General features: G+C 39.4%; 1 protein-coding gene and 1 non-coding gene across 7 annotated transcripts in view; both read left to right on the forward strand.

The window, feature by feature from the left end:
• KIF4A (kinesin family member 4A) overlaps positions 1–24,033 on the forward strand; it is a 127,397-nt gene that overhangs the window by 92,942 nt on the left and 10,422 nt on the right. For 5 of the 6 annotated variants that reach the window (XM_027093647.1, XM_027093650.1, XM_027093649.1 and 2 more), the window contains 8 exons: positions 8,544–8,699; positions 8,824–8,924; positions 13,146–13,275; positions 14,564–14,734; positions 15,112–15,219; positions 16,252–16,329; positions 16,906–17,004; positions 17,536–17,718. In XM_027093647.1, the coding sequence (XP_026949448.1) occupies positions 8,544–8,699; positions 8,824–8,924; positions 13,146–13,275; positions 14,564–14,734; positions 15,112–15,219; positions 16,252–16,329; positions 16,906–17,004; positions 17,536–17,718 (1,026 nt within the window). Of the gene's footprint in view, positions 1–8,543; positions 8,700–8,823; positions 8,925–13,145; positions 13,276–14,563; positions 14,735–15,111; positions 15,220–16,251; positions 16,330–16,905; positions 17,005–17,535; positions 17,719–18,120; positions 20,090–24,033 lie in introns of all 6 variants that reach the window. The other variant, XR_003430095.1, reaches the window with a different exon arrangement.
• LOC113613184 (U6 spliceosomal RNA) lies at positions 13,473–13,579 on the forward strand. The gene has a single exon (XR_003430099.1). It is a non-coding gene; the product is annotated as a U6 spliceosomal RNA (small nuclear RNA).

Consider the following 24,033-nt stretch of genomic DNA (forward strand, 5'->3'; position numbering starts at 1 on the left):
CCTTTCTATCCCTGGCCCTGTTCAGTTAATTTTTAAAGTTTTATTGAGGTATACTTGACCTACAATAAATTATACATATTTAAAGTGTACAGTTTAATAAGTTTTGACACAGATATGCGCCCATTAAATCATCACCACAATCAAGATAAAGTCAGTGTCCATCAGGACCAAAACTTTCTTCGTACACCTTTGTAATCCCTCCCTCCCCTCCCCAGTCTATCCCTCTACGCCCCATCTCCAGGCAGCCATTAATCTGCTTTCTGTCACTGGATTTTCTACATAGACGATCACATCATCTGCGCATAGGGACAATTTTATTTATCCTTACCCACTCTGTATGCCTTTAAAAAAAACTTTCTTGCCTTATTGTACTTGCTAGAACCTCCAATAAAATATCGAATAGAATAGGTGAAAAGAGGGCATCCTTGCTTTGTTCCCAATCTTAGAGAGAAAGCATTCAGCCTTTCACCGTTAAGTACGATATTAGCTATAGGTTTTTTGTATATGTTCTTCATCAGGTTGAAGAAGTTCTTGTCTGTTCTTAGTTTGCTGAAAGTTTTTATGATGAATAGATGTTGGATTTTTTCAAAAGTTTTTTCTGAATCTTCTTGAGCTGATCTTATGGTTTCTGATCTTTTTGAGATAATCTTCTTGAGGTGATCTTAAGATCTTATGGTTGGTTGGTTTGTTTTTATTCAGTATGGCAAACGACATTGATTTTTTTCCAACTTATTTTATTAAGGTATAACTGATGTACAGTAAGATCTACCCTTTTTACTGTAGTTCTGCAAGTTTTAACATCATATACAGGTGTATAACCACCACCACAATAAAAATATAGAGTAGTTCTATATTCCCCTATAACACTTTGTAGTCAGTTTCTCCCACATCCATATGCTGGCCCTTCACAAACACTGATCTGTATTCTGTCATTATTGTTTTCACTTTGCATTGCATCAGTGTCATATAACTGGAAACGTACAGTATGGCTTCTTTCACTTAGCATAAGGCATTTGATATTCATCCATGTTGTTGCCTGTATTATTCCATCATATGGATGTTCCACAGTTTATCTATTCGCCTGTTAAAGGTTATCTTGGAGTCTTTTTTTTCCCTAGTTTTTGGTGATCATGAATAAGGCCACTATAAAGGCATTCACATACAGGTTTCTGTATAACAAAGGTAGTCATTTCACTTGGGTAAATACCGAGGAGTGGGATTGCTCGGTCATATGGTAAGTGTATGTTTAACTTTATAAGAAACTGCCAAGGGACTTCCCTAGTGGTCTAGTGGTAAAGAATCCACCTTCCAATGCAGAGGACGCAAGTTAGATCCCTGGTAGGGGAACTAAGATCCCACATGCCGCAGGGAAACTAAGCCTGCACACCACAACTACTGAGTGTGCGCACCTCAACTAGAGAGCCTGAGTGCTGCAAACTACAGAGCCCATGTGCCACAACTAGGGAGAAGCCCATGCGCCACAACTAGGGAGAAGCCCATGCGCCACAACTAGAGAGAAGCCCTTGTGCCTCAACAAAGAGCCCGAGAGCTGCAACAAAAGATCCCACATGCCACAACAAAGATCCCACATGCCACAACTAAGACCTGACACAGCCAAAAATAAAATTTTTAAAAATCTAATAATATCAAAACAAAGAAGATATACAGACTGCCAATAAACACATGAAAGAATGCTCAACATCATTAATCATTAGAGAAATGCAAATCAAAACTACAATGAGATATCATCTCACACCAGTCAGAATGGCCATCATCAAAAAATCTAGAAACAATAAATGCTGGAGAGAGTGTGGAGAGAAGGGAACACTCTTGCAGTGCTGGTGGGGATGTAAATTGGTACAGCCACTATGGAGAACAGTGTGGAGGTTCCTTAAAAAACTACAAATAGAACTACCATATGACCCAGCAATCCCACTACTGGGCATATACCCTGAGAAAACCATAATTCAAAAAGAGTCATGTACCAAAATGTTCATTGCAGCTCTATTTACAATAGCCAGGAGATGGAAGCAACCTAAGTGTCCATCATCGGATGAATGGATAAAGAAGATGTGGCACATATATACAGTGGAATATTACTCAGCCATAAAAAGAAACGAAATTGAGCTATTTGTAATGAGGTGGATAGACCTAGAGTCTGTCATACAGAGTGAAGTAAGTCAGAAAGAGAAAGACAAATACCGTATGCTAACACATATATATGGAATTTAAGGGAACAAATGTCATGAAGAACCTTGGGGTAAGACAGGAATAAAGACACAGACCTACTAGAGAATGGACTTGAGGATAAGGGGAGGGGGAAGGGTAAGCTGTGACAAAGTGAGAGAGAGGCATGGACATATATACAGTACTAAACGTACGGTAGATAGCTAGTGGGAAGCAGCCACATAGCACAGGGAGATAAGCTCAGTGCTTTGTGACGGCCTGGAGGGTGGGATAGGGAGGGTGGGAGGGAGGGAGACGCAAGAGGGAAGAGATATGGGAACATATGTTTATGTATAACTGATTCACTTTGTTATAAAGCAGAAACCAACACACCATTGTAAAACAATTACACTCCAATAAAGATGTAAAAAATAAAATAAAAAGTTTAAAGAAAAACTACCAAATTATTTATCTAGTTGTTCAGTGCTGGTATATAGAAATACAACTGATTTTTGTATATTAACTTTTATCTTCTGACTTTATTAGTTTAGTGGCTATTTTGTAGGTTCTTTGGGACTCTCTACATAGACAATCATGCCATCTATAAATAGTTTTATTTCTTCCTTTATAATCTATATGTCTTTTATTTATTTTACTTGCCCTGTTGCATTGGCTAGGACATTCAGGATGATGTTGAATAGGAGTAGTGACAGTAGAAACCCTTCTGCTATTCCTGATCTCAGGGGAACAGTATTCAGTCTTTACCATTAAGTATGACATTAGCTATAGGTTTTTCAGAGGCCCTTTATCAACTTAAGGAAGTTCTTATCTATGCTTAGTTTTCTGTGAGTTTTTATCCTGAGTGGATATAATTTTTTTTTTTTTGGCCACGCTGCACAATTTGCGGCATCTTACTTCCCTGACCAGGGATCAAACCCAGGCCCCCAGCAGTGAAAGTGCCGAGTCCTAACCACTGGACCACCAGGGAATTTCCAATGAGTGTGTATAAATTTTGTCAAATACTTTTTGTCTCTAGTTTGTTGATTTGGTGAATGACTTTGATGTTCAAATATGGAACCAGCCTTGCATTCTTTGAATAAGTTCCACTTGGTTGTGATATATCATCCTTTTTATGTATTATTGAATTCAACAGTACATAAAATTAAGATTTTGCTAAAATAAAATTTCGTGTAAAATTTTTGCATCTGTGTTCATGAGATATTGGTCTGTTGTTTTCTTGTAGTGTCTTTGTCTGGTTTTGGTATCAAGGCCTCTTAGAATACGTTAGAAACTATTGCCCCCTCTTCAATTGTCTGTAAGAGTTTGTATAGAACTAATATTGTTTTTTCCTTAAAAGTTTGGTACAGGGACTTCCCTGGTGGTCCAGTGGTTAAGAATTCGCCTTCCAATGCAGGGGATTGCGGGTTCCATCCCTGGTCAGGGAACTAAGATCCCACACACCACGGGGCAGCTAAGCCCACACACCGCAACTACTGAGCCCATGTGCCGTAACTACGGAGCCCATGCACCACAACTACGGAGCCCACACGCTGCAACAAAAGATCCTGCATGCCGCAACTAAGACCCGATGCAGCCATATATAAATAAATAAATATTTTTAAAAATAAAAATAAAAATCCTTTAAAAAAAAGAAGAGGAAGTTTGGTACAGTTCACAAGTTAAGCCATCTGGACCTGAAGGATGTTTTTGTTAGTTGTTGCTTTTGGTGGGGAGGAGGGGTTAACTGTAATTCAGTTTTTTAACTGGATATAGGGTTGTTCGGGTTATATATTTCCTCTTGAGTGAGCTTTGGTAGTTTGTGTGTTTCGTCTAAATTGTCAAATTTATTGGTATGAAGTTATTCATAATATTTCTTTATTATCCTTCTAATGTCTGTAAAAACTGTAGTAATGTCCTCTATCTCATTCCTGTTATTGATATTTTGTGTCTTTTCTCCTTTTTCTTGATCAGTTTGGCTAAGGTTTATCAAAGAACCAGCTCATTCTTACAAATGGTTAAAATAGTAAATTTTATGTTATGTATATTTTACCACAATTAAAAACAGTACCCCCAAAACCCTAGCTCATTAATTTCCAATCTGACCTTTATTATTTCCTTATTTCTGCTTTGGATATAATTGGCTTTTTTTCTTAAAGGTGGAACCTGAGGTCATTGATTTGAGTTCTTTTCTTTTCTAATATAAACATTTAGTTCTATAAATTTCCCCTTCAGTACTCCTTTAATGACATCCCACAAATTTTGATAGTTATGTTATCATTCAATTCAAAATACATTCTAATTTCCCTGTTGATTTCTTCTTTGATCCACAGTTATTTAAAATGATGTTATTTAGTTTCCAAATATTAGGAGATTTTTCCAAATATCTTTCTGTTATGATTTCTAATTTAATTTCATTATGGTTAGAGACTATCCTTTATATGACTTGAATCCTTTTGAATTTTTTGAGACTTATGGCCTAGAATATGGTCAGTCTTGGCAAATGTTCAAACTGTATGTACTTGAGAAGAATGTATATTCTGCTGTTGTTGGATAGAGTGTTCTACAAATGTCAATCATGTTAATTTGATTGATTGTGCCATTCATTTCTACTGTATTCTTGCTGATTTTCTGCCTACTTGTTCTATCAGTTACTTAGAGATGGGTATTGAAATCTTCAATTAGAATTATGGATTTGTCTTTTTCTTATTATAGTTCTGGTTTTGCTCTGTATATTTTGAAGCTCTGTTATTAGAGGCATAAACATGTAAGATTAATTGATCCCTTTATTATTATAATAATAAGTTTATTATTATGATCATTTTTATCCCGAGCAATATCCTTTGTTCTGAAATCTTATTCTGATAATAATATAGTCCCTCCAGCTTTCTTTTTTTTTTTTGCGGTACGCGGGCCTCTCACTGTTGTGGCCTCTTCCGTTGCGGAGCACAGGCTTCGGACGCGCAGGTTCAGTGGCCATGGCTCACGGGCCCAGCCGCTCCGCGGCATGTGGGATCCTCCCAGACCGGGGCACGAACCCGTGTCCCCCGCATCGGCAGGCGGACTCTCAACCACTGTGCCACCAGGGAAGCCCCTTCCAGCTTTCTTTTAATGTTAGCATGGTATATTTTTTTAAAATCCTTTTAGCTTTAACCTCTTTGTGCCTTTGTGTGTTTTTAAAGTGTTTTTCTTGTAGGCAGTATACAGTTGAGTCTAGCTTTTTTAATCCAGTCTGACAATCTGCATTTTAATTGGGGTGTTTAGACCATTTACATTTAATGTGATTATTGATATGGGTTGATTTGAATCTATCTTATTGCTATTTGTTTTCTATTTGTCCCATCTGTTCTTCATTCCCTTTTCCTTGTTTTCTGGCTTCTTTTGGATCAATTGAGTATTTTTATGATTCCATATTATCTCCTTTATTGGCTTATATATGATTTTGTTTCAGATATTTTGGTGCTTTGTATATTAGGGGCATAAACATTAAGGATTAGGTTCTCTTGAATAATTGACTCCCTTACCATTATGAAATTACATTTTTTTATCCTTGATAATATTCCTCTTTTTTCTTTCAGTTTTACTGAGATAAATTGATAAACAGCACTGCAAAAGTTTAAGGTATACAGCATAGTGATTTGACTTATATACATCTTGAAATGATTATCACAATAAGTTTAGTGAACATCCATCATTCATATAGATACAAAATTAAAGAAATAGGGCTTCCCTGGTGGCGCAGTGGTTGAGAGTCCGCCTGCCGATGCAGGGGACACGGGTTCGTGCCCCGGTCCGGGAAGATCCCACATGCCGCAGAGCAGCTGGGCCCGTGAGCCATGGCCGCTGAGCCTGCACGTCCGGAGCCTGTGCTCCGCAATGGGAGAGGCCACAACAGTGAGAGGCCCGCATACCGCAGAAAAAAAATTTTTTGTGTGTGATGAGAACTCTTAGGATTTAGTCTCTTAACAACTTTTATATATAGCATACAGCAGTGTTAATTATATTTATCATGTTGTACATTACATCCCTAGTACTTACTTAATCTTATAACTGGAAGTTTGTACCTTTGACTGCCTCTCTGGTAACCACAAATCTGATCTTTTTTTCTATGAGTTTGTTAGTTTGTTTATTTTTGAAGTATAATTGACCTACAGCACTATGTTAGTTCCTGTTACACAACAGTGATTCAATATTTCTATACATTTAAAAATGATCACCATGATAAGTCTAGTTGCAATATGTCACCATACAAAGATATTACATAGTTATGGACTATATTCCCCACACTGTACATTTCATACCCTTAACTCCTTTATTTTGCAACTGGAAGTTTGTACCTCTTAATCTCCCTCACCTATTTCTTTCCTCCCTCTATGCCCCTCCCCCTGGCAATCACCTGTTTGTTCCCTGTATCTATAACTGTTTCTGTTTTGTTATGTTCATTTGTTTTGTTTTTTAGATTCCCCTTATAAGTGAAATCACGCAGTTTTTGTCTTTCTCTGTCTGACTTATTTCACTAAGCATAATATCCTCTAGGTACATTCATGTTGTCGCAGATGGCAAGATTTCATTCTTACGGCTGAGTAATATTCCATCGTATATACATATATATATCTCACATCTTCTTTATCCATTCATCTATTGATGGCAGTTAGGTTACTTCCATATCTTGGCTATTGTAAATAATGCTGCAATGAACATAGGGGTACATATGTCTTTTCTAATTAGTGTTTTTGTTTTCTTTGGATAAATACCCAGGAGTGGAATTGCTGGATCATATGGCAGTTCTATTTTTAATTTATTGAGAATCTCCATACTGTTTTCCATAGGGGCTGCACCAATTTACCTTCCCACCGACAGTGCATGAGGGTTCTCTTTTCTCCACATCCTCACCAACACTTGTTTTTGTTTTTTTACTTTTTATTTTCTATTAGAATACAGTTGATTAACAATGTTGTGACAGTTTCAGGTATACACACTGCTGTATTTAGAATGGATAACCAACACTTGTTTTTTGTTGTCTTTTTGATAATAGCCATTCTGACAGGTGTGAGGTGATATCTCATTGTGGTTTTGATTTGCACTTCCCTGATGATTAGCCATGTTGAACATCTTTTCATGTGCCTGTTGGCCATCTGTATGTCTTCTTTGGAAAAATGTCTATTCAGATCCTCTATCCACTTTTAAACCTGGTTGTTTGGTTTTGTTTGTTTGTTTGTTTTTGATGTTGAATTGTATGAGTTCTTTGTGTATTTTTGGATATTAACCCATATCAGTTATATCGTTTGCAAATATCTTCTCCCATTCAGTAGGTGGCCTTTTCATTTTGTTGATAGTTTCCTTCACTGTGCAAGAGCTTTTAGTTTGATATAGTCCCATTTGTTTATTTTTGCTTTTCTTCCCTTGCCTGAAGAGACATAGCCCCCAAAATATTACTAAGACTGATGTCAGAGAGCTTACTGCCTATGTTTTCTTCTAAAAAGATTTATCGTTTCAGGTCTTACGTTTAGGTCTTTGATCCATTTTGAATCTATTTTTGTGCATGGTGTGAGAGGGTAGTCCAGTTTGATTCTTTTGCATCTAGCTGTCCAGTTTTCCCATCACCATTTATTGAAGAGGCTGTCTTTTCCCCATTGGTATATTCTTGCCTCCATTGTCATAGATTTATTACCCATATAAGTGTGGGTTCATTTCTGGGCTCTCTATTCTGTTCCATTTATCCATGTGTCTGTTTTTGTGCCAGTACCATACTGTTTTGATTACTGTGGCATTGTAGTATAGTTTGAAATCAAGGAGCATGATACCTCCAGCCTTTGTTCTTCTTAATAATATTCTTTGATGTAAATTCTATATTATTTGATATTACTATATCCACTCCAGCTTTCTTTGATTACTCTTAGCATGGTATATCTTCATCCAAAAGTGAAAGGTTTCTCAGGGATGGTTACTTTTTTAAAAACTGAATTTAGTTAATTTTGTTTGCTTTTTTTAAAAATTCCATTCGTCTATTTTAAAGATTAATAATAGTTATCTATTTATTAAATAGAACAGGTAATCTAAATATACTTCAGTTCTATATTATGACTTGTTAAGGACAAAGGTTAAGGAGAAAGTGGAGAAGGTAAAGACAGAATACATAGAAATGCTAGGATATCTGGAGAAAGATTTTCTGCAGAAAACTTTTCTTGTGACCTTTTGGGATATTGCTGTTAAAGGCTCTTAGAGCATTATTGGGATTTTTGGTCAGTGTAGGCACAAATGGAAATCTCACTTCTAGTTACTTGGGCTCTGGTCCAAGTGAAATTAAATCTGGAGCTGAATATAGCCCATGGGCCAGAGATTCCTCATCCCTAACCCAACATCACTGATTTATCTTCTAGAGTTGGCTTGGAAATGAAATTGAGGTTATGGTCAGTACTGAGGAAGCCAAGCGCCATCTGAATGACCTTCTTGAAGACAGAAAGATCCTGGCTCAGGATGTGGCTCAACTCAAAGAAAAAGTGGAATCTGGGGAGAATCCACCTCCTAAACTCCGCGTAAGTGCCCTATGGAAATACGTTACCAATGATCAGACTCCACACTCCCCAGAAGCCCTCACTACTTTGGAGAATTACTTTCCAAGTAGTACTTCACCCTCATCCCCACTATTCTTCTTTACAGAGGCGTACATTCTCACTTGCTGAACTGCGTGGTCAAGTTTCTGAGTCAGAGGATTCCATTACAAAGCAGATTGAAAGCCTAGAGACTGAAATGGAACTCAGGTAATGGGACTATGTCTAAGGCATTATAAAAATTTATGCCTTGAATCAAAATAGAACCTATCAATCAGTTATTCAAAAGCTTGTTTTTCAGAAGCTTTGTGATGTAGGAGAAACAAGAAAAAGTAACAATTTTTGAGCTATACACTTCACTAGACATGTTAGATACATTTTCTCATTCAGTCTCTCCCTATGAGGTATACCTTGTGAGGTAAGTACCATTCTTCTCACTTTAGAGATCTAAGCTAAAGGTTCAAAGATCTTAAAAAATTTGCTGAAGTTTATACAGAACTGGGATTTGAAACTCAGTTTATCTAATTCCAAAGTCTATGGTCTTTATCATATACCACAAGAACTGACTAAAAACAAAACTTTAGAGGAACCCAAGAAATGATACCAGAAGATCAACAACCTGGGAGAAGGAGAATTAGAGATCATCAGCAAAGTAGATATAATATAATGCATAAGTAAAGTATCATGACCATTAAATGAGATTAGAAAGTAAAGTACATAGCACAGTACTTGGCATATTAGAAGTGCTCAATGAATGCTCTTCTCTTTAATCACTGTTACTTTCTTTTAAGTACCTGTGAAATCTAGAAGGAACAAAACTTTGACAGATATTTTATAGTGTCTTAGGGTAATACAATTTTATTGCCCAGAAGACCTTGGAGACCATTTAATTTGTTTTTAGCAACACATACTAGCTGTTTATCTTTGGATATGTCTTTAAGTTGCTCAACATTTGAGTTTCTGCTTTATGCCGCACTGGATGCAGTTGGGATATATAGAAAGAATAGATGGCATTGTCCTTGCTCTCGAGTAGAAACAGTATAATGACTGACAGTGGTGTGTTGGAATTGTTTGTTAAAATTTTAAGACGGTTGTAAACTGTTGAGAGCTTACAATTCCTTTGATGAGAGTATTCACACTACAGAAACTAGCAAAAGCTACAAATCAGATCTGTTTTTTTAGGTACTGTTTGTTAAACATTTACCTGCACACCACTGTGCATAAGTAAATGATTATTTAAATGTAGGGCAGGTGCCAGGTAGAGGGCAATTAGACAGAGGTGACTTTAATCAAGGGAATTTCCCTAAGGGCAAGAAAGGGCATTTGATAGATAAAACAACTCTGAAGTGTTCTGGCCCACCTCTTCCAAGAAGCCTTCCCTGACTCTTCATCCCTCATTAATTTTCCTCTTCTCTAAACTCCTTCAGAACTTACAGTACTCGGTCATGTAGTATAGATGATGTATGTTATCTTTATATTTATTAATTATTTTACATTGATTAGTCTTGTCAATCTAGACAGATTGTAAGCTTGTTAAAGGAAAAGACTATATATTAGACCAGGGTTCTCAAAGTGAGGTCTACAAACTCCTGGGGTGTCACTGAGACCCTTTCAGGGAGTCTAGGTGACTCCCTGTTTTTATAATAGTATTAAGACATTGTTTGCCATTTTTACTACACTGACATTTGCCATGATAGTGCAAAAGCAACAGTGGACAAAACTGCTAACACCTTAGCTTGAATCAAACCAGTAGCACAAACCTGTACTAGCAGTCATTGAATACTTCACCACCACACACTCTCGGTTTTACTTAAAAGTCAGTTTTACTTTTGGCTTTGATAAAGCAATAAAAATTATTAATTTTATTAAATCTCAACCCTTGAGTTCAGACCTTTTTAATATTCTGTGTGACAGAATGGGAAGAACACATAAACCACTTGTGCTGATGCCGAAGGACGATGTTTCTCTCGAGGAAAAGCACTTGTGTGATTGTTTGAGGTGTGAGTTTAACGGGCCTCTTTTTTCATGGAACATCATTTTTACTTGAAAGAACGACTGACAGACAAACTATGGTTATTCAGATTTGGGTACTTGGCAGACATTTTCTCAGAAATGAACCGAGTGAGCCTGTCAAGTCAAGGAAAACAAATGACAGTGTTTGTCACCAAAAATAAAATTTGAGCTTTCAAGCAAAACTTAGAATTTTGGAAAACGTGTATCTGCCACTGTAAACTTGACAGTTTTTCATAACTTTTCTAATGAGACCAGTAGTGATATTAACAATTGTGGTCTTTTTTATATTGTGTAATGAAATGTGTTGATTTGAAGGCTCTGTATGACTGTCCAAATGACATGTTACAGAATCACGTTTGAGTAAAAGATCCATTCAGATTGCAAGTAACCACATTTCAACTAACTTTTAAGGAACTTGTTGGGTTTTGGTGTAGTCTCAAAGAAGAATATCCACAATTATCTGAAAAGGCTATTAAAATGCTCCTCCTGGGCTTCCCTGGTGGCGCAGTGGTTGAGAGTCCGCATGCTGATGCAGGGGGACGTGGGTTCGTGCCCCGGTCCGGGAAGATCCCACATGCCTCAGAGCGGCTGGCCCCGTGAGCCATGGCCGCTGAGCCTGTGCGTCTGGAGCCTGTGTTCCACAACGGGAGAGGCCACAACAGTGAGAGGCCCGCGTACAGCAAAAAAAAAAAAGCTCCTCCTGGGGCCTTCCCTGGTGGCACAGTGGTTAAGAATCCGCCTGCCAATGCAGGGGACAGGGGTTCGAGCCCTGGTCTGGGAAGATCCCTTGTGCCGCAGAGCAACTAAGCCTGTGCACCACAACTACTGAGCCTGCAGTCTAGAGCCCACAAGCCACAACTACCGAGCCCAAGTGCCACAACTATTGAAGTCCATGCGCCATGAGCCCCTGTTCCACAACAAAGAGAAGCCACCACAATGAGAAGCCCACGCACCGCAACGAAGAGTAGCCCCCACTCGCCGCAACTAGAGAAAGCCCATGCACAGCAACGAAGACCCAATGCAGCCAAAAATAAATAAAATTAAAAATAAAAAAGGCTCCTCCCAGGAATTCCCTGGCAGTCCAGTGATTAGGACTCGGCACTTTCACTGCAGTGGCCTGGGTTCAGTCCCTGGTCGGGGAACTAAGATCCCGCAAGTCGCACGGTACGGCCACAATAAAATAAAATAATAAAATAAAATGCTCCTCCCTTGTCCAGCTACGTATCCATGTGCGGCCAGATTGCCTTCATTTACATCAACCAGAACATATTACAAAAGATTAAACGCAGAGGGAGATATGAGAATCCAGCTATCTTCTACTAAACCAGACATTACAGAGATTTGTAAAAATGTAAAACAATCCCACTCTTCTCACTACATTATTTTTTGTGTTGGAGAATGTTGTTGTGTGTGTGTGTGACACACACACTCCCCCAACCTGCATTCATGTCCTTTCCAGACCTTAGAATGTGACTTTATTTGGAAATAGTGTCATTGCAGGTGTAATTGTTAATGTATAATGGATTGTTTTGATTTTAAGTGAATTAATAAATGTTTTTCTCAGTTTTACTTTCTAATACTGTAAATATCTATAGGTATAACATACATGAGCTGAATTTGTTAGAGGTCCTCAATAATTTTTAAGAGTGTAAAGGGGTCCTAAGACCCAAAAAGTTTAGAGCTGCTATCTTAGATTATTTTAGTACCCATCTTCTTTATAGTACCTTACATAGCACTGCATGTTATACACATGCCGGTATGCTCCCTCTCACTGGACACCTAGCAAATTTGAGAAGGAAGCTATTGACAAAACTGAAATATTGTGTACATCTTGGTCTCAGGCCATACTTGACCATAAAGTATCTGGAAGCTATAACCAGGGTCATGGTATCTAGTTTTCGTAGAAACTTCTCAGTCCTGTGGCAGGTACTCCAAGATAACCTCTCACGACACCAGCCATAGGTATCAGTTTGGTGTTAGATTCCAGCAAAGAGCATCTACCTGTTTGTTCTTTTGAGATTTTTTTCCCTTAAGATCTCTAACCTGAATCTTGTCCTTGCATAGGTGAGCCACCACGTCACAGTTCCAGCTTATGTGGCCTCAAGACAAAGTCACATTATGGTCAATGTGCTACAACAAAAGCCTCACTAAAACAAATCTTTCCAAGTCCCACTATATGACCCACTTATTTCAACCAGTATTTAATAAAATAAAACCATTTGGTTAGTCTTAGCATCCCTTTGTAACAAGTTTTGAGATACTGTATAAAACCCTAACCAGATGACTCAATCATTATTTAAATGGTATTTAACTGATACCTCTGTCCGTGAAACTATTTGAAGTTTCTCCTCAGAGCTCTTCCCCTCTCCTTGGTGTTGAGGCTACTAGAAATAAGGCTCATTGTTTCTTTCCCTGAAGGAGTGCTCAGATTGCTGACCTACAGCAGAAGCTGCTGGATGCAGAAAGTGAAGACAGGCCAAAACACCGCTGGGAGAATATTGCTACCATTCTGGAAGCCAAGTGTGCCCTGAAATACTTAATTGGAGAGGTAAACATCTCTCTTCCTCTCAGCAATTCAGGGTCTGGCTTGGTGGGTTGAAATAAGATGTTAGCCTAGAATACTATCATAGTGTTATTGCCACTGCTCATGGTAGAAACCACAATGACACAAACATTAGAGAAATAGTTTTATGGGTAAAGGTTGGTGTGGGCAAGTACAAGCCAGTCACTTAAAAATATATATGAGTGCTCGCTTCGGCAGCACATATACTAAAATTGGAATGATACAGAGAAGATTAGCATGGCCCCTGCGCAAGGATGACACACAAATTCGTGAAGCGTTCCATATTTTAAAAAAAAAAAAATATATATATATATATATGAGTTGCAAGTTGATACCCATACCTGGCATATAGCAGGTGCTCAATAAATGTTCACTGTTATTATTATGAAAAATCAGGATGCCATAGTAGGCCACAGGTCAAACGTAAAATATTATACTATACTACTTTTTAAAACACCTCTGACATGTATTATATTCAAAAAGTTTAAGATACAATCTAGGAAAGAGAAAACCTTTGACATATAAAGATTCATCTTAAGGAAAATCCATCTTCACTGACCTTAAAATAAATATATCATCTTCCACTGTCACAAGAGGAATTAAAATTGATCACCTCTGGTGATTGAAGCAAGCATACAAACTCCAACTCTGCAAGTTTGAGCAGTGCTATCCTTTATGCATTTTTGTGTTGGGTTAGCAGATTTTTCCTACTAAGGAAATCCTGATTAGTCTTGTGAACACTGGTGTTTATGATGTTCACCATCTGGGCTAGTAGAGAATATAAAACTAGGCCAGCATAGGATATCAATCTAGCCTGAAGAGCCAGAGCTGTAGTCTCGGCTAATGTGTCTACAAGTTCCAACATGTGAACACAGACATTCTGAAATGGGACATAATTAGCCATAAGGGTGTGTGCTGTGGATTTCTCTTTAAAATTAAGGAAGAACTTCTTGAGTATCAGAGTTTGGAATTGTCAGATACTGTTTGTGTTAGGTTTATTCTTGCCTTGAGGTAAAACAAGGGATTAAATGACCTCAGCAGTGGCTTCCAGCTCTAAGATACCTATCTCAGCAGATATCTATCTCGGCCCTTGGTTTGGGTGGTGGTGATTCTATTCAATGGTAGAATCCATATGACATGAAAACATAAGAATGGACTTGGACATGGAAGAACTTTTCTCAGTCCATTTCAAGAAAGCTGACATTTTCCTGCCTAATGAATGGGGAAAGGTGGCCATTCTCCAAATAAACTGATCTTCTTTTATCCCTTCCAGCTGGTCTCCTCCAAAATACAGGTCAGCAAGCTTGAAAGCAGCCTGAAACAGAACAAGGCCAGCTGTGCTGACATGCAGAAGATGCTGTTTGAGGAACGAAATCATTTTGCTGAAATAGAGACAGAGTTACAGGCAGAGCTGGTGAGAGTGGAGCAACAGCACCAAGAGAAGGTAAGCTGGCGAGCCAAGAAGCTATACTGAAAAACAAACCATTGTTGCTCTTTATTGTTAGTTAAAAATAATAATAATAATAATGGGGGTATGAAGTTTCCTTCAAAAGACCACGTAGTCTTTTCCAATTTTTGTAAATAAGAAACCAGAAATAGAGAAAAATGACTTATCTAATAAGTTTACACATACCAGTGACAATGGCTCTTAGCCTCCAACTTTAATACCAAGATGAACATGATGATGCTTCAAGCCATGAGAGCCAAAGAGAACAATTTACTTTGAAATCACAAAGGAGTAACTGGATCACTGCTTGGACTAAACCAGAATTCCTTTTTCCTCTCATTTCTTTGGTACCTTTGGGTTGTATCTTTCTCTAGGTGCTATACCTCCTCAGCCAGCTGCAGCAAAGCCAAATGGCAGAGAAGCAGCTAGAGGAGTCCGTCAGCGAAAAGGAACAACAGCTGCTGAGCATCCTGAAGTGTCAGGTATGGAGATGAGGCAAAGGTCTCCAGAGATGGGGTCCCCAGGCCTGACTGAGAATCCTGTCTGATTTACATGACTGTACCTGCAGGAAAGAGTAATTACCTACTGAAAAAAAGCTTTATAAAGGTAGCCTTTTATAATGGTAGCCTTTTATAATGGTAGTCTCTATTGCCTTGTTGCCCTGTTTGATCAATTTAGGGGTGTTTAGGATGTAGCCACATATAGGATAACCTCCGTTTTGGTACAGAAATGACAGTACATACTCCATACCAGACTTCGAGGCCTCCTGGTTCTTTGCCTCAACGCTGAGCTCTAAAGAGTTGAGAAAGTTAAATCATCCAGTAGAATCCTAGGGACATTTAGCTGTCTCTTCCCGTGCCTGTTCTGAGTTGAGACCTGACCTGTTTGTAAAATGCCTGGGGTCTGCATTTCTTCCAGAGGCTGGGAATACCACACCCTTTAGTAGCATGATGGAGTACTATTTTATCCAACTTAGAGTCTTCTTCCTGAACCACCAGTCTCTACGGCTTCTTTGGCACTGCCCATCAAAGACAACCAAATGTGTTAAGGTCGTAGGCATGAATCCAATTATCATAAGTGCCAAGGAAGTTTAATCAGGTTTATTAGTGTAGCAAATAAACTGCCTAACCTGTGTTGAGAAGCGTGGGCAAAAGCATCTGTAGACTTCAAAGAAACAGCTGACACTCTGGATGGGTTTCTTTATCAGCATCCTGATGTGAATAAGGGATATGAGGCTAGAAAATAGAAAAGAACGAGGAAGGCATGTAGAGCAGAGCCCATGTTTCCTGCAAGTGCAGTCGTGGCTGCTTGGGAGCGTTGGAATAGAGGTGGCACTCAGGACACCTAGGAATTGGTGGGGATCAGGCATTTCTCTGGGCGCCAGTGCCTGCTGTGCAAAAACCACCTGCTGCCAGCAACTTGGCAGTAGTATGTTTTCATCCCTGTGAGTTGTTTGGTAACCCACATGTAGTGCCCAAAATAACCCCACCTATCACTGCATTATCTGGAAATAGGATGAAGAACTTGAGAAGATGCAGGAAGTATGTGAGCAAAATCAGCAACTTCTCCGAGAGAACAAAATCATGAAGCAGGTAGTACAGCTTCCCACCCATTTAATAAGCCCTGGGAGACCCTCTTGCAACAGAGGCCAGCTCGTGGGAGCAACCCTGAGTATAATGACTTGGCTCAATTTTATGAGGTCTACATCTAGTTTCCATGTGGTATGGTCATGTGCATTTCAGATGGCATAAACACTTTTTTTTTTTTTTTTTTTTTTTTGCGGTACGCGGGCCTCTCACCGTTGTGGCCTCTCCCGTTGCGGAGCACAGGCTCCAGACGCGCAGGCTCAGCGGCCATGGCTCACGGGCCTAGCCGCTCCGTGGCATGTGGAATCTTCCCGGACCGGGGCACGAACCCGTTTCCCCGGCATCGGCAGGCGGACTCTCAACCACTGTGCCACCAGGGGAGCCCACACATTTTTTAATTTGCTCTTTTCTGAATCTAATACTGATCTTGTAAAGTGGGAGTCCTTCAACCTACTTTGCTCTTACCCTGCCTCACTTTACCATGGCTTAAGATTAAGCTAACTTAGGAATCTTTATGTTTTAGCCATGAACACTCTCAGAAGCTGCCCTGCAATGTACACTTTGTCTCTTCTTTTCAAATAGAAATTGAACCTCCTCCAAGTAGCCAGCAGACAGAAATCTCATCTTCCTAAGGATACCCTTCTATCTCCAGACTCTTCTTTCGAATATATCCCACCTAAGGTAAACTGCTCAGGGCCTGTGATACCTTTGCATAGCCAAGGTTTGGGGTGAGTGTACTAAAATCACCTTTCAGAAGTGGTTGAGAGTTAAAATTCCCACATTCCAGCATCTCAATTTTCTATGGAGTCCCAAATAAAATTACAGTACAATCTTGAGGAAAATAGTCATTCTCCCTCCCTAGACGGCTGACTTTGGACCATGTACAGGCATTATGCAACACAACTGAGGAGGAGGCGCATAGAAAAGAGCAGTGTTCGGCTGTCCATCCAAAGATACTTATCATATCATGAGTCCCTCCCTCCTCCCTCAGATTGCTCAGCCTCTATCCCTTCAGTTTCTCTCCCTTCAAAGACTGAGGCCAAAGGCTAAAGCAGAATTTCTTCTGATTGGTAAAGCCAAGTGGGGTATATTTGAGGAAATCTGAAATCTCTGCTCTGAGAATATAGCGGGCAGCAGCTACTGGGAAGATATAATCCACATGTTGTTGTTGTTGTTTTTAATTAAATAACCATTCCAAACTTTTTTTCTTAGCCCAAACCTCCCCGGTTTAAAGAAAAGTTCCTGGAGCAAAGCATGAACATCGAAGATATAAGATATTGTTCAGAATATTCTGTGAATGAGCCTGAGGACAGTGATGGTGATGGTGGTGATGGGGATGATGAGGAATGGAAGCCAACAAAATTAGTTAAGATGTCCAAGAAGAACATCCAAGGGGTAGGAGGCAGCTCATCTCTTTCAGGGGTTCTAGTTATTAGTCTTCACTGCCAGTGAGGGTGTACCGGCCCCAGACCCTACACCTCAATCCCTCGATCGTGTTCAGAGGCACTGGCTCTGCTGAGGGGTGCTTGTTGGGCCAACTCTGTATGGAACTGGGGGCTGGTTGAGAGGGCTGCCTGGGTGCACAGGGAGGCTCTTTTCATGTTTTCAAATTCTGACCAGTCTGAACAAGTAGTAGTGTTCTATACCATCTCATTGAAACTGGTTCCAGTGTGACCATAATAATCTTTCACATTTTTAAAGCATTTTACAGTCTATATACCATTCTCATATATGTTACCTCTTTTCATTGTCAGCAAAAAAAAATCCAGTGAGGTGTTTATTATTTGTATTTTACAGCTGGATCTGAGACCCACGAGAGGGAAATGACCTTGCCCAGGGACATAAAACAAAGTGACAGTCAGGACTTGAAATCGAATGTTCTGACTCCAAGTCCAGTTTGTTTCTACCACATCATGGTCATATCAGTAAAAATTGTAGCCCAGAAGCTAAGTGGGAGCTTTAAGATTGAACACACCAAAGTTAAGGCTAGTTAGAAACAATCTGACTTTGAGGCATGCTCTATTTACTTACACAATGATAATCCTACGGATTTATCAAACCTAGGTGTTCTATGTTGAAACATTAACTTCCCAGGCATTACAGTTCATCACTACCCCAACTGTGGCCTGCAGCCACATTCCACTTAAAGAGAACAGCTCACAAATTACCCTAGCTGGATTCCTGGAAGGTTATTCGATTTCATTAGCTGATAGTGCACCACATGGGGAACTGAGCCTTGTAAAGCTACAACACCAGAGAGAAGCAACTCATGAGGACTAGACAGCCGTGGTGGCCTTAAGTCATTTGGAAAGTCATCAGGAATGCAACATACCATGTGCTCTTAGTGGGACTAAGAGCTCATCCTTAGCCTCAGAGAGCTTATAATCTAATGGGAAAACAAGCCAAAGAAATAGGAACACATCACAGGACCTCAGCATACTCATCTCAGGGAGATGGACTGAGGGGCTTTTAAGAGTGACTGTAAAGCCAAACCGAATAGATATAGTTTATGAACATGCCAGAAAGGGATGACTCTTGCTTCATTATAAGACAGAAAGGGAAATACAGTCTTGGGAGCACCTGGGAAGCCATTTTCTGGCACAATGAATAGCATATCGTAAAGACTTGATAGTAGAGGTAGTAGCGGGACATAGAGCTGGGACACTGAGAGAAGATGGGGCAGAACATGTCTGACTTTGATTCACTTACTCAGCAAACATTTATGCTCTCTACTGTGGTTGAAGTGGTAAGCATGAGCTGATTGTTGATGAAAAGGTCAGCCAAGTACTAGGAAGCACAGGTGAGAAGTACACACAGAAACAAATGGTAGAGGACCTAAAACTCTGGGGAAGGAGTTTCCAAATGGCAAGCAAATATGGGTATACTTGTCCTTGAGGAAAGCTTATCACACACACACACACACACAAGCATAGATATAATAGCACTGTTGCTGTAAGCTTAAAAAGGAAATATAGAAGTATAGCCAAAAATGCAAGTAAGTGATATTTGCTATCAATGATAAATCCTATCTCTAAAACACTGAGAGATGATTATTTTCTAGGCTTTTTCCCTGATTTTATAACTTGAGAATATAACTGGGCTTTAAGGGGAGCAAGTTGGCATACAATCTAGTTTCTCCCTTTTGGAGGCCTCGAAGTACATGGACTGCTCTTTGATCAGACTGCTTGTAGACACATCAGCTGTAGACCTTGATGCTTTGCATGAAGGCCATCCTGATTATTATTGTTTCAACCCAGCTGAAGCGGGCTGGTATGAATCACTAGGTATCTGCAAAGGAGACTGCAGCAGGTACCAAAATGATGACTTGTCCAAAGCTAATGCTGAAAAAACTAGGTTTCCTCATTCAGCTATATTTCCTATCTGTACTAAGGAGATGCCGAAGGATAGGCCATGTGCTGTAGTAAAGAAGTGATAGCTTAGAAGCCAGGTAAACATGAGTTGTAGCCTTGACTTTGCCACTGTTTAGTTGGATAGCCTTAAGCAAGTCACTTAATCTCTCTGAGCCTCAGATTCCTTATTTATGTAATAAAGGGATGAGGCTAGAATAGTGATATATAAGGTCCCTTCCAGCACTAATATCCTGAGTCAAAGTAACAGTCAAAGTTGTATAAATGGGTTTTGTTGTTGTTGTTTTTAATAAATGGGTTTTAATAATACTACCTTTATATGGGGCTATATGGTGTCTGAGAAGTTAAAAGAAGGAATATATGCAGGAGCACCTTGTGAAGGATAAAATATCATGCAGGTATTGTTATTAAAGCACTGTAAGCATTTTTACAAATATTCCCATTTGTCCCCTTTGGCAGAAAAGAGGGAGGAGGTATTCTGGTCTCTAGTAATGAAAGAATGAAGATAAACTTGGATGGAGTGACTTGTCCAAGGTCATGCCAAGTATTAAATATAAGACTAGAGCCCAAGCCTCCCAATTCCTAGCCTGGTATCCTTTATGTTACAATTTTTACCAGATCTTTTCATTCTGAGATATAATGTAACACTGAAATCAGTGCTAGAAGAATTATAGACTCTAAAGAAATAATTCTCAACCTTGGCTACACGTTAGAATCCCCCAGGGAGCTTTTAAACACAGGTTGCCTGGGACCCCACCCCCCAGATATTCTGATTTAATTGGTCTGAGGTGGGACCTGGCCTTTTTGAAAAGCTCCCCAGAGATTCCTTATGTCCAGCCAGGGTTGAGAACCACTGGCTTAAAGGAACCCCAGAGGTCTTTCATCTTGACTTCCCACTGCTTTTATATAAAGAATCTCTATTATAGTGGTTCTCAGCTATGGTGTTGGGACATGCTGGTGGGTTGCTAGCAGTTGTGATACACACACACGTATACACACACATCCCACATACATCATATTTGAGATTTTGTCTGTGGCAAGATCTTGCTCCCTCTCTTATATTCTGATCTGCGTCCTGGTGTGAGAGAAAATAGGATGAAGCTAAAGCTAGTGCACATGGCATTCGTGTGAATACATCTGTCATGTACGTCATGACTGTTCTATAATACAACTCCCAGGTGTTTATCTAGGCTCTGCTTGCTTGAAAACAAGCAATCTAGTAGGGGGAGGCTCACAGTCGTGAGACAGGGCAGCCCGTTGTATTCCAAGTAGGTGTTGGAAAGTTGTTCCTTGTTGAGCTGTCCTATAAATCATCCCAATGAGTCTTGGCTATGTAGAAGTCTAATTGTTCTTCCTTATGATAGCCCTTCAGATGCCATTCTTGTACTTTGGATAAAATAGAGACACATGGACAGGGTAATAGAGTGTTTTTGAGGCATATAATATAGATAAATGTGTAAATGGTCAGAGGACCATACCCAGCCTGTAGCAATCAATGGATCAATGTCATCCTGGCGAGGTGTCTTTAGGACATGTCATAGAACTCTGTGTTTTGCTCTGTCTTATTCAAAGAAGCAAAGTTAGGGGGGTTTTTTTTTCTGTTATGTCCAGTGTTGGCAAAGGTGACTAAGGTGGGCATTCCTGTTGTTAGGAGTGTAGTTTGGCATACCTTTCTGGAAAGCAACTGGAAAATATGCATCAAAAGCCTTAAAAATATTCCTATCCTTTGGCTCAATAATTATACACATAGGTATTTATACTAAGGATATAGTCATTGATATGTAAAAAGATTTATAAATCTTTTTTGAGCATCAAACTATGTATCAGGCACTGCTTCTAGGTGCTGAGGATGCAATAAACAAGACAGGTAAAATCCTTGGCCTCATGAAACTGAAGACATTCTTGTGGAGAGAGACTCATAGTGACCAGAAAAACAAAATAATTTTAGACGATAAGAGATAAAAAGAAAATGTAGTCAAATCATAGAGAATGATGGGGTAGGAAAAGAGTACTTTGGACGAGTGTTTGGGAGAGGCCTCTCTGAAGAGGAGATATTTAAGCTGAGATCTGAACAAAGTGAAGGAGCAAGTCAGGAAAAAAATCAGAAGAACATTTCAGGAAAAGGAAACAGTAAATGCAAAGACCTCAGGGCAGGAATGAGCTTGGCTTATCAAGGAACAGCTGAAGAGGCCAGTGAGGCTGGAGGATACTGAGAAGTGGGAGAGTGCAGTACAAGGTCGGGTCAGAGGGGTAATCAGAGGCCTTGTCAATCATGGTAAGATTTGGATTGTATTTATGTACCAGGATATTTGCTGCAACATGATTTTTAATGGCAAACAATTTCTTTCAAAACAATCTTAATATCTAACGTTAGGTGACCAGTTAAGTAAATTGACATTTCCACATGATGAAAGACTATATACAATTGTTAAATATTAAAAATCATGGTTTTGATTTTCAGATTTTATAAAGTACTATATATTATTCTCATAATGGGGGCGAGGGGGAAGATGTTTTAATGGTTTCTTTTACCCTCACAACTACACAACAATGGTGATGGTTGTCCATATGAAACAGACTCAAGGGCTTGTAAATGCAATATGAATCCACAAAGATATGACAAGGGAAAAAAAGCTACTGTGATTTAGGACTCATTAGCAGAACTATGGAGTTCATAACAAGGGAGGTGTTTGTCTCAATCTGCTTCACAATGGTCACACCACATTTAGAAAGTTATGCTCATTTCTGGGTGTCACAATTGAAGATGAACTTGGAGAAATTGTTATATAGCCAAGGTGGTGAGAATTCTTGGAAACCATGTCATGTGGTGAATCATTGAGGGAGCTAGGTATATTTAGCTTTGAGAGGATTTGGACAGAGTGGGACTGGGGAGTGAAAACGATGCTCAGGGTTTGAACATATATGCTGTGAAAGTGGGGTTAAATTGATTCCATATCATTCCAGATGGCAGAATTTGGTCCTGAGATCAGAAGTTATATAGAAACTGTTATCTCAGGATAAATAGAGCATTGGATAATAAGACCAGGGATGTTTGAGTGGGGCTTCATACATCAAATCAGGCTTTAGATGGTCACTGAGGTCTCCTCTGACTCTAATCCATCATTCTGAGAGCTCTGTCACCTATATTTGTTCCAAGCCAAACTATCCTTACTTTCTTCCACCATTTCTCTTACAACATCACTTCCTATAATGCTGGTCACCCACCCCCTTTTTGTTTAATTCCCTCTTTGTGAAGCACATACACACAGTGGACTCCTGAATGTGTGCACAAGGAAACATACTTATTGATAAAATGGGCTTAATATATGGAAAGCGCTTGTAACAGTGCCTGGCACATGGTGATGTCAGCTATTACTACTGTAGCCTTGTTGTAAGTGTGAAATATGGCACTATGAGGAGTATGGGTAAATTGTGGCATGCTCATAGTGTGAAAATGAATGGAACAGGAGCTACATGCATCAACGGATGATAAGATACCATTTATATAAAGTTTAAAAGTATGTAAGATAACTCCTTACATATTTTAAACAAAAACTCATATGTGGTAAAAAAGAGACATGCATGGGATAATAAGCACCTAATTCAAGAGACTGCCCCTGGGAGGGAGGAAGGCAAATGGGATCAGGAAAGCATAGACAGGAGGCTTCAGTTCTATCTGTATTTTACTCATCAAGGGAGGGTTGGGGACATGAGTGGGGTTTTTTTCTTGTCTACACTTTTTATATGCCTAAAAGAATTTATGGGGCCCTAAAATAGGATATATCATTTCAAATAGAGTCTGACTGACCTAGGGTTTACTGAAACATTCTCTCCCTATGATTTCTGAGCTCCAAATTACTGGCTGACTGGCTTGCTTTTTTTTTTTTTTACATGTTTATTGCAGTATAATTGCTTTTACAATGGTGTGTTGGTTTCTGCTTTATAACAAAGTGAATCAGTTATACATATGTTCCCATATCTCTTCCCTCTTGCATCTCCCTCCCTCCCACCCTCCCTATCCCACCCCTCCAGGCGGTCACAAAGCACCGAGCTGATCTCCCTGTGCTATGCGGCTGCTTCCCACTAGCTATCTACCATACGTTTGGTAGTGTATATATGTCCATGCCTCTCTCTTGCTTTGTCTCAGCTTACCCTTCCCCCTCCTCATATCCTCAAGTCCATTCTCTAGTAAGTCTGTGTCTTTATTCCTGTCTTACCCCAAGGTTCTTCATGACATTTTTTTCTTAAATTCCATATATATGTGTTAGCATACGGTATTTGTCTTTCTCTTTCTGACTTCACTCTGTATGACAGACTCTAGGTCTATCCACCTCATTACAAA

This window comes from Aethalodelphis obliquidens, unplaced genomic scaffold (genome assembly GCF_003676395.1).
Source record: "Aethalodelphis obliquidens isolate GAN/ISIS:26980383/991018 unplaced genomic scaffold, ASM367639v1 scaffold85, whole genome shotgun sequence".
Classification (NCBI taxonomy): Eukaryota; Metazoa; Chordata; class Mammalia; order Artiodactyla; family Delphinidae; genus Aethalodelphis; species Aethalodelphis obliquidens.